Source organism: Barbus barbus, assembly GCF_936440315.1.
Source record: "Barbus barbus genome assembly, chromosome: 1".
Lineage (NCBI taxonomy): Eukaryota > Metazoa > Chordata > Actinopteri > Cypriniformes > Cyprinidae > Barbus > Barbus barbus.
Genome location: NC_136729.1, coordinates 3,251,416 through 3,264,784, shown reverse-complemented (window position 1 = coordinate 3,264,784; position 13,369 = coordinate 3,251,416). Strand labels below are relative to the sequence as shown.

The window sequence follows — 13,369 nt, the reverse complement described above, 5'->3', positions numbered from 1 at the left end:
GGAAGTCCCAACGAAATGCATTTTGTGCAACTCTATTCTCGTTTTGACATTTTTGATGACTCCATACTTCAGTCTTGGCAACAGAGAGCTGACAGTCTCTGGTTTGAAGAAGGGCAGAGAGTGTGGAAGATTATGCTGTGTTACTCAGGGCAGGAAACGCTATGTTATTTTTATGAACCGACAGCACCTACACAGTGAGAAGCAAGTGTTTTGCGAAACAGAAGTGAACCGAGTGAGAGAACGCCTCCATCTCATCCACACACTCTGGCCTTGGAGAACAAGCGAGTGAAGTTATTTTTCCAACAAAATCAAGAGCATATTTAAAGGATGTATAGAAGTTGTGCATTTAGTTTGTTTACAGTGTTGGGGAACGTTGCTTGGAAAAAGTACTAGTGCATTAATTCTTTGAAAGTGCAATGAGCGTTACATTATTCTACCAAACATAATGCCATTAAAAAAAAAAAAAAAAAAAAAATTATAATTTGCAGCAAAGACGGTCTTGTGATGTCCCTGCATTACAGTAGCTGTTACACTACTCCTACAAAAGCATTACTTTGTTTAAAAAAAATAATAATTGATTAAACCAGTGTGATTTTCTCCTACTTTTGTGCATTTTAATTACTTGTACAAAAGTAACTTGGCCATTAAAGTGTTAAGTAATGCGATAATTTGTGTAACTAGCAGCATGTTGTTCTACAACAAATCACATTGTGTGCATTACAGTAGGTGTTTATTTCACAAAAGCAACTAGTTACACTACATCGTAACTTTCTCCTACTTTTGTATGTTAAGTGAATAAAGTACTATTTTGAATTCGCACTATAATGCACAAGCTAATGCAATACTTTGCATAACTATTGGCATTACTTCTAAATTTGTAACGCTTTATCCGCTTCACTGTTTTTCTAAATGCATAGTGCGTCTGTACCCAAAAACTCATTTCCTTTCACAAAATGTTTAAATATAGGTGTTTAACAGACAAGTGCCATGTGTACCAGCATTACTGTATTATAGTAGCGTTAGAATATTCTTAAAGTATAACATTTTAAAAATTTGATCATGACATTGTTACTTTTACGTTATTTGTGTATAAGTGCAACTTTATTATAGCATTATAGAGTGTATTCAAAAAAGTAACGCAATACTTTACTTGACTGGCACGTTACTTTAAACAATGTGATTATGCAACGCTTTACCCCAAACACTTTTTTCTAGATACAGTATCTCTACACAAACACTAATTTCTCTTGATCAAATTTTGAATTAAAGTGCTAACTTTAAACATGCTCTTGATTTTGCTTTTGATTTAAAGGGGATTTAAGCTTGATGACAGTATCACAGAAAAAAGGTGTGACAATTTTGACGAGAGCTGGGATTGCGAGAGTCCATCCAAATCAGAGGCAGGAAACGCTCGTGAAATGATTGTCAAACCTTTGCGAAATGTTCGTGAAATGCCTGCAAGATGTTTGCGACAGGAAAAAAGTGAGAAGGTTGAACGTCAGACAACTGCAAGAGGACAAGGTGTGGGTCTTAAAGAACTGCTGAGTACATACTACAAGTGCTAGGATTCTAGAGTCACACCAGATCACATGTAACAGCATCCTAGGTAACAGCTACTATGACTACAGAGGTGAATAAATATGCTGGTGAATGAGAAAATAGTCCGCTACACATGACAGTTACTCGCCAATCGTTTAAGGGCGGAGCTGCGCGAGGGGTCAGATGTCATCGATCTGTAGCCCAGCGGACGCAGACCAGGCGCCCCCGAGAGGAATTTAGCAATAAACAAAAGGAAAAATAAACAAAGGAATCAAATTCAGATGAAGGACATCACGGCATGTGTATTAGATGTGCTTTGTGAGTACACGTGCACAATGCAGAACTGAAAGGGAGGGGCTACATAAAGGTGCATCTCAAAGATACCACAGCTGATGTGACGAGACTAGTCCAGCCTGCAGGGAGGTGATGGACAGGAGCAACAATCTGAGTGAAAGCAAATCCTACAAGAAACATGATGTCTGCAGAGGAATAAAGTCCTGGAAGCAGGGTCCAAAATGCTTTTAACTTCATACTATATAGTCTTATGCTAGCTTCACTAATGTCAATGTTGTTTAAAAAAAAAAAAAAAAAAAAAAAAAAAAAAAAAACTTTCTTAAAGGAACAGTTCACCCAAAACTGAAAATGTGCTAAAAATGTCCAAGATGTGGATGAGTTTGTTTCTTCATCAGGTTTGTGGAAATGTGTCTCTGCATCAGTGTCTCAGTAATGGATACTCTGCAGTGAATGGGTGCCGTCAGAATGAGAGTCCAAACAGCTGATAAAAACATCACAATAATCCACACCACTCCAGTCCATCAGTTAATGACTTGTGAAGCGACAAGATGCATGTTTGTAAAACAAATCCATCATTAGGATGTTTGTAACTTTAAACTCTTGCTTCTGGCTAAAATATGAGTCCGTGATCTATAATAACGCTTCCTCCAGTGAAAAACGTTGTGTCGTCTGAATCAGGAGAGAAATATGCACAGACCAAGCATCATTTACAAACAAACACAGTCCAAAACTGTTCTAAACAAATATGTGGGTGGATTTTGATGTGAGAGGACAACGGGGATGGACTTTTTTCACTGGAGGAAACATTTTTATGGATTACGGACACGTATTTTGGCCAGAAGCAAGGGTTTTAATCTAAAACACCTTAATGATGGATTTGTTTCTTGCAAACATGTATCTTTTCACTTCTCCAGATGTTAACTGATGGACTGGAGTGGTGTGGATTATTGTGATGTTTTTATCAGCTGTTTGGACTCTCATTCTGACGGCACCCATTCACTGCAGAGCATCCATTACTGAGACACTGATGTAATGCTACATTTCTCCAAATCTGATCTGAGGAAGAAACACCTTAGACGGCCTGAGGGTGAATAAATTTATCAACTTTTCATTCATGGGAGAAATACTCCTTTAATACATGTTACTGACCACAAATTAGTGCACGTTATTTAGTGTTTGTAATCCACATATAGGACAGTTCTACCACCTGCCATTTAAGGTTTTTTTACATTTTTGCATTTCATTTCAAAATAAGATCAATTGCAGAGTTAGGTGTATAAATTCTTGCAGACATCACTGAATAAAAATGAGAATAAATTTATCCAATTAACTTGAATGCAACATGTATAATTTATTTATCTCTAACTAGCTGAAATTGGAACTTTGGTATTTTAGGGCAACCATCATCCAAAACTCTTTTTTTCACTCAAGTTTCATGTGTCCCTCCTAAGAGGCGGAGTCTAACAGGCAGAGTGGGAGGGGCTAATCACCAAGGGCTCCACGTGCTGCTTGAGCTCTTCCAGATGTTCTAAAATATTCTTCTTTGTGATGATGCCCAATACAATCCTGCAACACACACCGTGACGACCATCACTTAGCAACAAAAATTACACCGACAACTCAAGTACAAACAAATAAAAATCAAAACAACATAAGATTAACAAGACAACAGAAGCAATATGAACAGAAATTTACTGAGACCATCAAAATAATCAGATGTTGAGTTGCAATTAAAGTAATTAACTGAACAGAATCAAATTGTAAATATCAGCCGCCACCACCGTGTGTGTAAAAAAAAATTATCTATGAATAAATCAGGATTAGGAGTCAGGAGAGCAACTTTACCGTGCAGGAACAAAAACTACTCAATCGCTTCTGCAGTCACATCATTTTTTATTTCTCTGGAGAAGATATAATAATCTGTAAACTCAGAATATGGTCTAGGCTCAGTCAGTGTCTCTTTGTAATCCAAAGTTTAATTCAATTCAAATGTATGTCATGAAAACAAGTTTTTATTACCAGCCACCATTTAAATGTTTATATTTTACAATAAACTGGAGTAGAAACAATTATATCATTAAAATGTTTTGGAATTTAAATGCTTATATGTGACTTTGTTTTTAAGTGTTGGTTATTACATACATTTGATCAATTAATTGAATATTTAATAAAATTATTTCATTATTCTGGAGTAATTAATAGCTGTTGAAAACTCACAGAAATAAATGAAATTTTAAAGTATATATTTAAATAGAAGCAGTTATCATAAATTGTACAAATATTTCACGTTTTATAGGGTTTTTTCATGTTTTTCTGATCAAATAAATGCAGCCTTGATGAGCACAAGAGACTAAAAACCAGACTTTTGAATGGTAGTGTTTGCATGGATGAATTGATCACAATTACTACACCAACATGCAGTAATAAAATTAATGGTACTTTTTAAATTGCAGTAACGAAAGCAAGACATCGATGTGTTGCACTAATCAGAATTTTAGTTAGAAAATGGGCTTAATTGTAAAAAAAAAAAGTTGAAATGCAAAAAAATCTTCCTAAAACAGGCTTAATTTACTTCAATGATAAAACATATAATAATTGTCTAATATAATAATAAAAGAAATGCAAGACAAAATGCAATTAAGCAGACTGACATTTGGGACCCTGAACGTGTTTATGTATTGTGCATTATTGGAATTAATGTGTTAATATACATCTTAAATTTGATTAATTATGAAGTATTCATTAAATTTCCCACTCAGTTTCGGTTATTGGCCGGATTGTATTTTGTATTAAATCAAGTAAAATGATTATTTTTGTGTGTTAGTTGCAAAAGCTTTTGAATGATCTGGTTTTATATCTTGCTAGAAGACATTTTCCCTGCTATTTGTTAGTTGTTGGTGGTTGTTTGCGTTTGCTTTCCCTGATCATCTGTACACAGCAGAGACCGCTCTCCTTTAAAACTCCCTCTAGCTGCAACCACGGCATACATAAACATCATGCAAATGTGATCAGGCTTATACTTCATTTGTTTGCTCTTACTTACTGTTAGGATTGTAAATAACTTGTCTGAAGTAGTTTGCATTAAAGCCAAGACTTTATTCAAGTTTTTGAATGTGCTACACAAGGCAGGGCGTTTTAAAATTTCCTGTTTAAAGTAAAAAGGACAAAACTACAACATTATATTGTAATAAAGATGATGAAATACTCCAAGGCACTGGTGCAGTAAAAAAAAAAAAAAAAAAAGCCTTTAATTAGCTGGGCTAAATCATTAAAATGGTAATAAACGAAATGTATCTACATTAAACTAATCTACATTTAACTAAAATTGAACTTCTGATTAAACAAGTTGCTTTGGATTAAAAAAAAAAAAGCATCTAGTAAATGCATAAATTAAACTATTTATGTTTTTGTAAAAAAATAAAATAAAATAATAATAAAAATAAATAAAATCAAAGTTTGGCCATTTTTGAATGATGGCAAAAATGGAGTAATCATAGATGTACTTCATATATAACGGGCAGTTTGAGCCGATTCATGTACAATACGATGCGGTCCAAAATATTTTTTTTTATTGTTTTCAAAAATACAGTAAAAGCAGTAATACTGAGAAATCTTAATGCAATTTAAAATAACTGTTTTATATTTGAAAATAGGGATGCACCAGTATCGGTATCGGGCCCGATACCTAGCTCTTGTACTTGTTCAAATGCCCCGATACCACACAGCATGTGACAAGTGCCGTATTCAGACAAAGAAACACAGACAGCAGAATGGAGTAATTAGAGATTAAGGATGTCTACGAATTATATATATGCAATGAATATAATCTTAAACATTCAGTATTAACGCCTGTATAGCTGATGTGCGCGAGCTGAAAGGCCAAGCAAAACACGCTGAGTGGATTGAGCGCGCAGCGGCACAGATGCGTGAACTATTTGTCGCGTTGCGCGTGTTTTGCTTGCTTCATGAGTGACTCTGCATTATACGAGTGGCTTTGAAATATAAAAATCGCAGCATGATTCAGGTGAAAAAAAGACACTACTTCTAACTCTATACAAATTATGGACCAAAAATGATTCAGACTGGAGTTCAGGTTTGCATGAACCTGGTTGACAGCATACCCAGGAGACTACAGGCTGTCATTAAGGCTAAGGGTTGCCTGACACAGTATTGATAATTGTGTAAATATTGTCATCATAACAGCTTTCGGAATCATTTTTAGTTTGTAATCCATAACATGCCTTTCTATCAAAGTTATCTGACATTATCAAGCTGAATTTGTTCTGACAGTTTATCTCCGAGTTCTTGTCATATTTTATTACCATTTTCTAAACTATAGCGAATATACTGTGATAATGTGAGAAATGTTGAAGGTGTCTGAATAAATTTTGGTTTGACTATTTGATAAATTAAGTTAACCAACTAACATCATACGTACTCTTTTGGTTTCTGTACCCAATATTTAAAAAAATGTATCGATACTGTATCGGCAGGTAACCAAAAATTAAAGCATCGTATCAGGCGAGTACTGAAAACAGTGGTATTGGTGCATCCCTATTTGAAAATATTTTAAAATGGTATTTATTCCTGTGATGCAAAGCTGAATTTTCAGAAGCCATTTATTACTCTTTGGTGAACCTAAGAGACTTAATTACTAAATTTTAATTGAAAATTAACTTAAATGCAATTGTTTATACTTACAAGTTACAAGACAATGTGAGATTGTGAATCTAATTTAAAAGACATGCTTTTAGTCAAGTTAACTGTACAAATAAAAGCTTTAAACATTTCCGTATCACGAGTGTGTTCAGTATCTTTAGCTCGATTGGGTCCTGTGAAGGCTGTGTGTGTTTCGGCAGTGGTTTAGCAGGAGACTAGCAGCTGAGAGGCATGTGAATCCTCAGACGCACGACGCCTCGACTGAAGCTCATCAGCAGACGTGCGTGCGTGTGTGCGTGTGTGTGTCTGATGACAGGACGCTCGTTAGTACAAACACAAAATTGGCAGACACTCACCCATTGTGCGTCACGAGGCACTGGCGCAGGCCAAGCTTGCGGAAAATGTCCACCACGATCTCCATGGGCGTGTGGTCGGTGACGGTGAAGGGGCTCATGTCCAGGATGCTGCGTAGCTTCAGCGGCCGCGGGCTGTCAGCCGGGAGGGTCGGGGCATGCTGGGTAAAATACACCCGTGAGTTCAGCATTATTCCCTCCTGCTTACGCCTGGTGTTTTCTGAAGAGACGAGAAACAAAACAACATCTTTCAGTCATTTTAGCGGTGTATTCATGGACAGAGAAACTCTGATATACGTTTCTACAGTAAGATAATGAATTATCATGGGTGAATTTAGTAAAAAATCTCCAGGTGACATTTTACACCACAAATAGGAGAGAGAGAAAAAAAAAAAAAACAACAACATTATTTTCATAGCAATTCTTATTTCAAAGATTTTTATATTTTTTTCTTACATTTTAAATTACACCTTTACATAAAGACTCCCATTCAGAAGTTTGAGGCCAGTAAATCTTTAATAGTTATATTTATTTTTAATTTTATTGGCCCTAAAATGTAAAATAAATAAATGAAATAAATCTGTAAAATGTTAAAAATACAAATAAATAAAATTAGAGATGTTTTTCTTTACTTTTTATGGCCATTAAAACACATTTTAACACATTTTGAGGTATTGGTGGTCTATTATGGCTGCTATGACTGATGACAACAGTACATATTTTTTATTAAATTTAATTTAATTTTGAAATAATTTTATTTAGCAAGGATGCATTAAATTGATCAAAAGTGACAGTAAATACATTTATAATGCAAAAAAAAAAGACTTCTATATCAAATAAACATTGTTCATCAAAGAATCCTGAATAAAAATGTTTCACGGTTTGCACAAAAATATGAAGCACAACTGTTATTAATAAATGTTTCTTAAGCAGCAAACCAGTGTAACAGAATGATTTCTGAAGGATCATGTGACACTGAAGACTGGAGTAATGATGCTGAAAATACAGCTTTGCATGGCAAATAAATTATATTTTACAATGTACTCGCATAGAAAGCAGTTATTTTAAATTCTAATATTATTTTAAAATATTACTGTATTTTAACTATATTTTTAATCAAATAAATGCAGTCTTGGTGAGCAGAAGAGACTTAATTTAGAAAATTAATTTCATGCCAACTTCAACATAAAATTACGGCACTTTTATAATACTACTTTTCACAATGATAATGATATTTTGCAGCAATCTGAATTTTTGGCAGAAAATACTGAAAAAGTGGTGCTAAAACAACCTTCATTTACTTCAACAATTTCAATGTCGTAAGAAAAGAAATGTGAGAATAACTGTGATCAAGCTGACTGAAACGTGAAGTTCTCTCACCTATAGCGATGGTTATATCCCTGCGCAGCGCGAATCCCACCAGTCTCTGCGACTCTTTGGAGACGATGACGGGGAAGCCGTTGTAGCTGGTTTCGGAGATGATGCTCTGCAGCTCGGCGAGCGTCATGTCGTCCTGCGTCAACACGGCCAGCGGTGGGTTGTTACGCCGCGGACGCATCACTTCCCGTGCCAGCGTGGTGTGCGTGAACTCTTCCTTTGCATCCAGGAAGGGGTATCCGTTCAGACGGATGTGGGCTTCGTAGATTCCCTCCCTCCCGAAAGCATCGCCGACCCATTTGCTGGTCATCACTGCTGCCATGAGAGGAACAATGTACTCCAGCCCGCCGGTCAGCTCGAACACGATGACCACCAGAGACACTGTCATACGCGTCACGCCGCCTACACAAACACCACAGCTCACATTATTAGACAGTCTACAGTATGGATGGGCGATATGTTATCGTTTGTGATATACCGGTAAAAATTCTCCCTACGATGAGAATTGGTCTTCCCGCGATAATAACAATAAAGCCTAGTTGTTGACATATGTGACCGTGGACCACATATAAGGGTCAGTTTTTTGAAATTGAGATTTATGCATCATCTGAAGCTGAATAAATAATCTTTCCATTGATGTACGGTTTGTTATGATAGGACAATATTTGTCTGAGATACAACTATTTGAAAATCTGGAATCTGAGGGTGTAAAAAAATCTAAATATTGAGAAAATCACTTTTAAAGCCGTCTAAACTAAGTTCTTAGTGATGCATATTAATAAAAAATTACGTTTTGATATTTACAGTAGGAAATTTACTAAATATCATCATGGAATATGATCTTTACTTAATATCCAAATGATTTTTGGCATAAAAGAAAAATCTATCATTTTGACCCAAACAATGCATTGTGGGCTAAAGCTACAAATATAGCCGTGATACTTGAGACTGGTTTTGTGGTCCAGGGTTATATATTTCTGTGTGTGCCCATGCGGAGCGATATTGCAGAAGGCGGACGTTAAATTGAGGAACAGTATATTGCTAAACAAGGAGCTCCTTCTACAATCTGGAACTGGTTTGGTCAGGGTTGTACTGTACAGTGCGACAAAAAATCTGTCTGAGCCTTGAATAAATGAACTACAGTAGCACAGTTTAGCATGTGTATGAGCCTGTTTACAAACCAGTTGTCCAACAAAGAAATCATTTATTAACATGCTTTTTCTCTAAATTAACTTCATAACATCAGTTGTGTTTGAAATAACTTTGTGATCAGACGTGGTCTCATAACACAGAGTGAGGCAGAAATCATACTATTTTATAGTATTATATACAGTGATTGTCGATTAGCATTGCATTATAAATATACTTTATCCTTATGAAAATTAGTGGTCGACTGATATATTGCCAAGGCCGATGCATTCTGTTTGGCGGATGCATTCGAGGCGTGCCGGACTTTTATTTTGACGGCGCTGAGAACAGCAGCGCCTGAGCACACAGTGCTCACATTTCTCCCTCAAAGAAATTAAAATGTATACAAAAAGAATTAACGATTGCTTTTATATTATTAGTAATAGAAAGGCAAACATAATACTTTCTCGTTTGCTTTCAGCATTCAGCAAATACGCATTTATATCATTTAAACAAATCTATGAATGTCTAATGAACATTTAATTTCACAAACCTAGCAGACTTTAATAAAGCAAACCTATCCCGCGAACTGCCAAAATACAGACAGCACATCACATGTCCCACCAGAGACAGTAATATATTGGATCACTGTTACACAACAATAAAGGACGCATATCACTCTGTCCCACGGGCAGCTTTAGGACTCTCTGATCACTGTTTGGTTCATCTTATTCCGTCCTACAGGCAGAAACTGAAGTCTGCAAAGCCTGTATTAAGATCTGTTAAAAGATGGACTAATGAAACAGAGCGGGATTTACAAGCCTGTTTCTCTCTCACTGATTGGACTGTTTTTGAAGCTGCTGCAAACGATCTGGACGAGCTCACAGAGACTGTAACATCTTATATCAGTTTCTGTGAGGACATGTGCATTCCTACCAGGACTCATCTATTCTACAACAATGACAAACCATGGTTCACTGCCAAACTCAGACAGCTCCGTCAGGCCAAAGAAGATGCTCACAGAAAGGGGGATAAAGTCTTGTACAAACAGGCCAAATACACACTGGAAAAGGAGATCAGAGTGGCAAAGAGGAATTATTCTGACAAGCTCAGGAACAAATTCTCTTCCAGCGATTCTGCTTCAGTATGGAAAGGAATGAAGGATATCACTAGCTACAAGTCACCATCCCCCAGTACTCTGGAGAATCAACACCTGGCAGACGACTTGAACGAGTTTTGTCATTTTGAAAAAACACCCCACACCCGCCCTGAACACCTCTTCACACAACCATTAACACCTCCAGCAACCCTCCTCCCCCAATTCAAATCAGCGAAGATGTGTGTGCCAGGTCTTCAGAAAGAACAAAAGGAGGAAAGCACCAGGCCCAGACGGTGTGTCACCAGCCTGCCTAAAAATCTGTGCTGAGCAGCTGGCCCCCATCTTCAACAGATCACTGGAGCTGTGTGAAGTCCCCTCATGCTTCAAATGCTCCACCATCATCCCCATCCCAAAGAAACCCAAAATTACCGGACTTAATGACTACAGACCTGTGACTCTAACGTCTGTAGCCATGAAATCATTTGAAAGACTGGTTTTGGCTTATCTGTAGGACATCACTGGACCCTTACTGGACCCCCTGCAGTTTGCCTACAGAGCAAACAGGTCTGTGGATGATGCAGTCAACATGGGACTGCACTTCACCCTGCAGCATCTGGACAGACCAGGGACTTATGTGAGGATCCTGTTTGTGCACTTCAGCTCCGCTTTTAACACCATCATCACGGAAACCCTTCAGAATAAACTGACATAGCTCTCCATCCCCACCTTCGTCTGTCAGTGGATCAACAGCTTCCTGACAGACAGACAGCAGTTAGTAAAGCTTGGTAAATTCACATCCAGCACTCGAACCATCAGGACTGGAGCTCCTCAGGGCTGCGTACTCTCCCCACTGCTCTTCTCCCTCTACACCAACGACTGCACATCTAAAGACCCCTCTGTCAAGCTCCTGAAGTTTGCAGATGACACCACACTGATCAGCCTCATCCAGGACGGTGACGAGTCTGCTTACAGACAGGAGGTTAAGGAGCTGGCTGTCTGGTGCAGTCTTAATACGCCCAAAACTGTGGAGATGTTAATGGACTTCAGGAGAAACCCCCCTGCTCTCCCCCCACTCACCATCATGAACAGCACTGTGACTGCAATGGAGTCATTCAGATTCCTGGGCACCACCATCTCTCAGGACCTGAAGTGGGATATTCACATTGACTCCATTGTCAGGAAGGCCCAGCAGAGGTTGTACTTTCTTCACCAGCTGAGGAAGTTCAACCTGCCACAGGAGCTGCTGAAACAGTTCTACTCCACCATCATTGAATCCATCCTCTGCACCTCAATAACTGTTTGGTTCAGCTCAGCTACCAAATCTGACCTCAGAAGACTACGGAGGGTAGTCCGGACTGCTGAGCGAATCATTGGTACAACCCTCCCCACTCTCCAAGAACTGTACTTATCCAGAGTGAGCAAAAGGGCTGGTAAAATCACTCTGGACCCCTCACATCCAGCACACTCCCTCTTTGAACTGCGTTACCGTCTGGTCGACGCTACAGAGCTCTGAGCACCAGAACGACCAGACACAGGAACAGTTTCTTCCCTCAGGCAATCCATCTCATGAACATTTGACAATAAACGTGGAACACACAACTATAATACATTATCCATTCACCACACTCACATATTTTATTTTCTCATTTCTAATTTGCACATACTTGACCTGTACATACATAGTTGTCTATATTATATAGTGTTTTAGCTGCTTTGTACATTGCCTATTTGGATATTTGTATATTATTCTTTTATTATCTGTGTCCTGTCCTGTCGCTGTCTCTCTGTTGCACTGTGGAGCTTCTGTCACTACAACAAATTCCTTGTATGTGTAAACATACTTGGCCAATAAAGCTCATTCTGATTCTGACTTAGTCGAATCCAGCTGTGAGATCTTGTGAAGTTTGCATTTGTATCCTGCATGATCGCAGGATACAATCTATCCCATCTATCATATGTTGCTGCCTCCATTACTGTGCTATACATTAGATTTAGGGATGTCAATTTTCGATCATTTCCACAATCGATCATTGTTTAAATTAACAATCAATTAATCGATCAATCATTAACCTGCGTCTATTGCAGTAGCATATAGTCACCGGCATGACAGGATGTGCAAATGTTACATCGCGACCATGCTTTTGGATTCATGCCGTTCGAGCGCATGCATTTAAATCAAGCTGTATGCGGCATTGTGTTCTGTTTTGCCAGATGGTCACGAAATTTCATATTTATTGTTTCTTTTCCCAAATCCTCAATGTCTCACCCTCTAGATTCGCAGGTTTATTTTATTGTTGTTTTAAATCACTGTTTTCACCTCTCTTACTGTGGTAAACATGTGGGGGGGAAATGAAAGATTTCATGGCCATGAATTAAGAATTCATTACTATGACTTAAATTGCTCCCGCATTTAAATTCATGGGTTTTCTAGGGAACAAATCTGGACAGTGGCCACAAATTAATATGTCGTAGGAATGAATTAACAAGTTGTAGTAATGAATAGCCTATATCTGTCCTGTTCGTGTCCGCAGCCCAATATGCAACAATTATCTAGGGAAATTATAATTGAACGTGACTTATTGCTACATTTCAATACAAAAGAACTTTGTATTGTATCTGTTTTAATGTACGTTTAAAGTTTGGATCACATTAAAAGCGTATAGTTTACACATTAGTAAATTATTTTCATGTAAGATCCAGTCCCTTCACCGTCACTCACAGACGTTTGCACGTTTTTTGCGCACGCACCCCAAAATGAAACTGCTTAATCGACCATCGATAGCTCTTATCGATTACATCTCTTATCAACAATTAATCGATCGTCGATTAATCGTTGACATCCCTAATTAGATTATTAATTGCCTTGATAGGACAGAGCAAGAAATGCTATAAAAAATATTTCATTGCGCAAAAGCATTAT

At 37.6% G+C, this 13,369-nt stretch overlaps 1 protein-coding gene across 5 annotated transcripts in view; it reads right to left on the bottom strand.

The window, feature by feature from the left end:
- Nucleotides 1-13,369, bottom strand: part of LOC306870932 (H(+)/Cl(-) exchange transporter 3-like) — a 58,478-nt gene that overhangs the window by 2,335 nt on the left and 42,774 nt on the right. For 4 of the 5 annotated variants that reach the window (XM_079418528.1, XM_079418531.1, XM_079418530.1 and 1 more), the window contains 2 exons: nucleotides 8,226-8,624; nucleotides 6,849-7,065 (listed from right to left, as the gene is read on the bottom strand). In XM_079418528.1, coding sequence (XP_079274654.1) covers nucleotides 6,849-7,065; nucleotides 8,226-8,624 — 616 coding nt within the window. Of the gene's footprint in view, nucleotides 1-3,323; nucleotides 3,400-6,848; nucleotides 7,066-8,225; nucleotides 8,625-13,369 lie in introns of all 5 variants that reach the window. The other variant, XM_079418532.1, reaches the window with a different exon arrangement.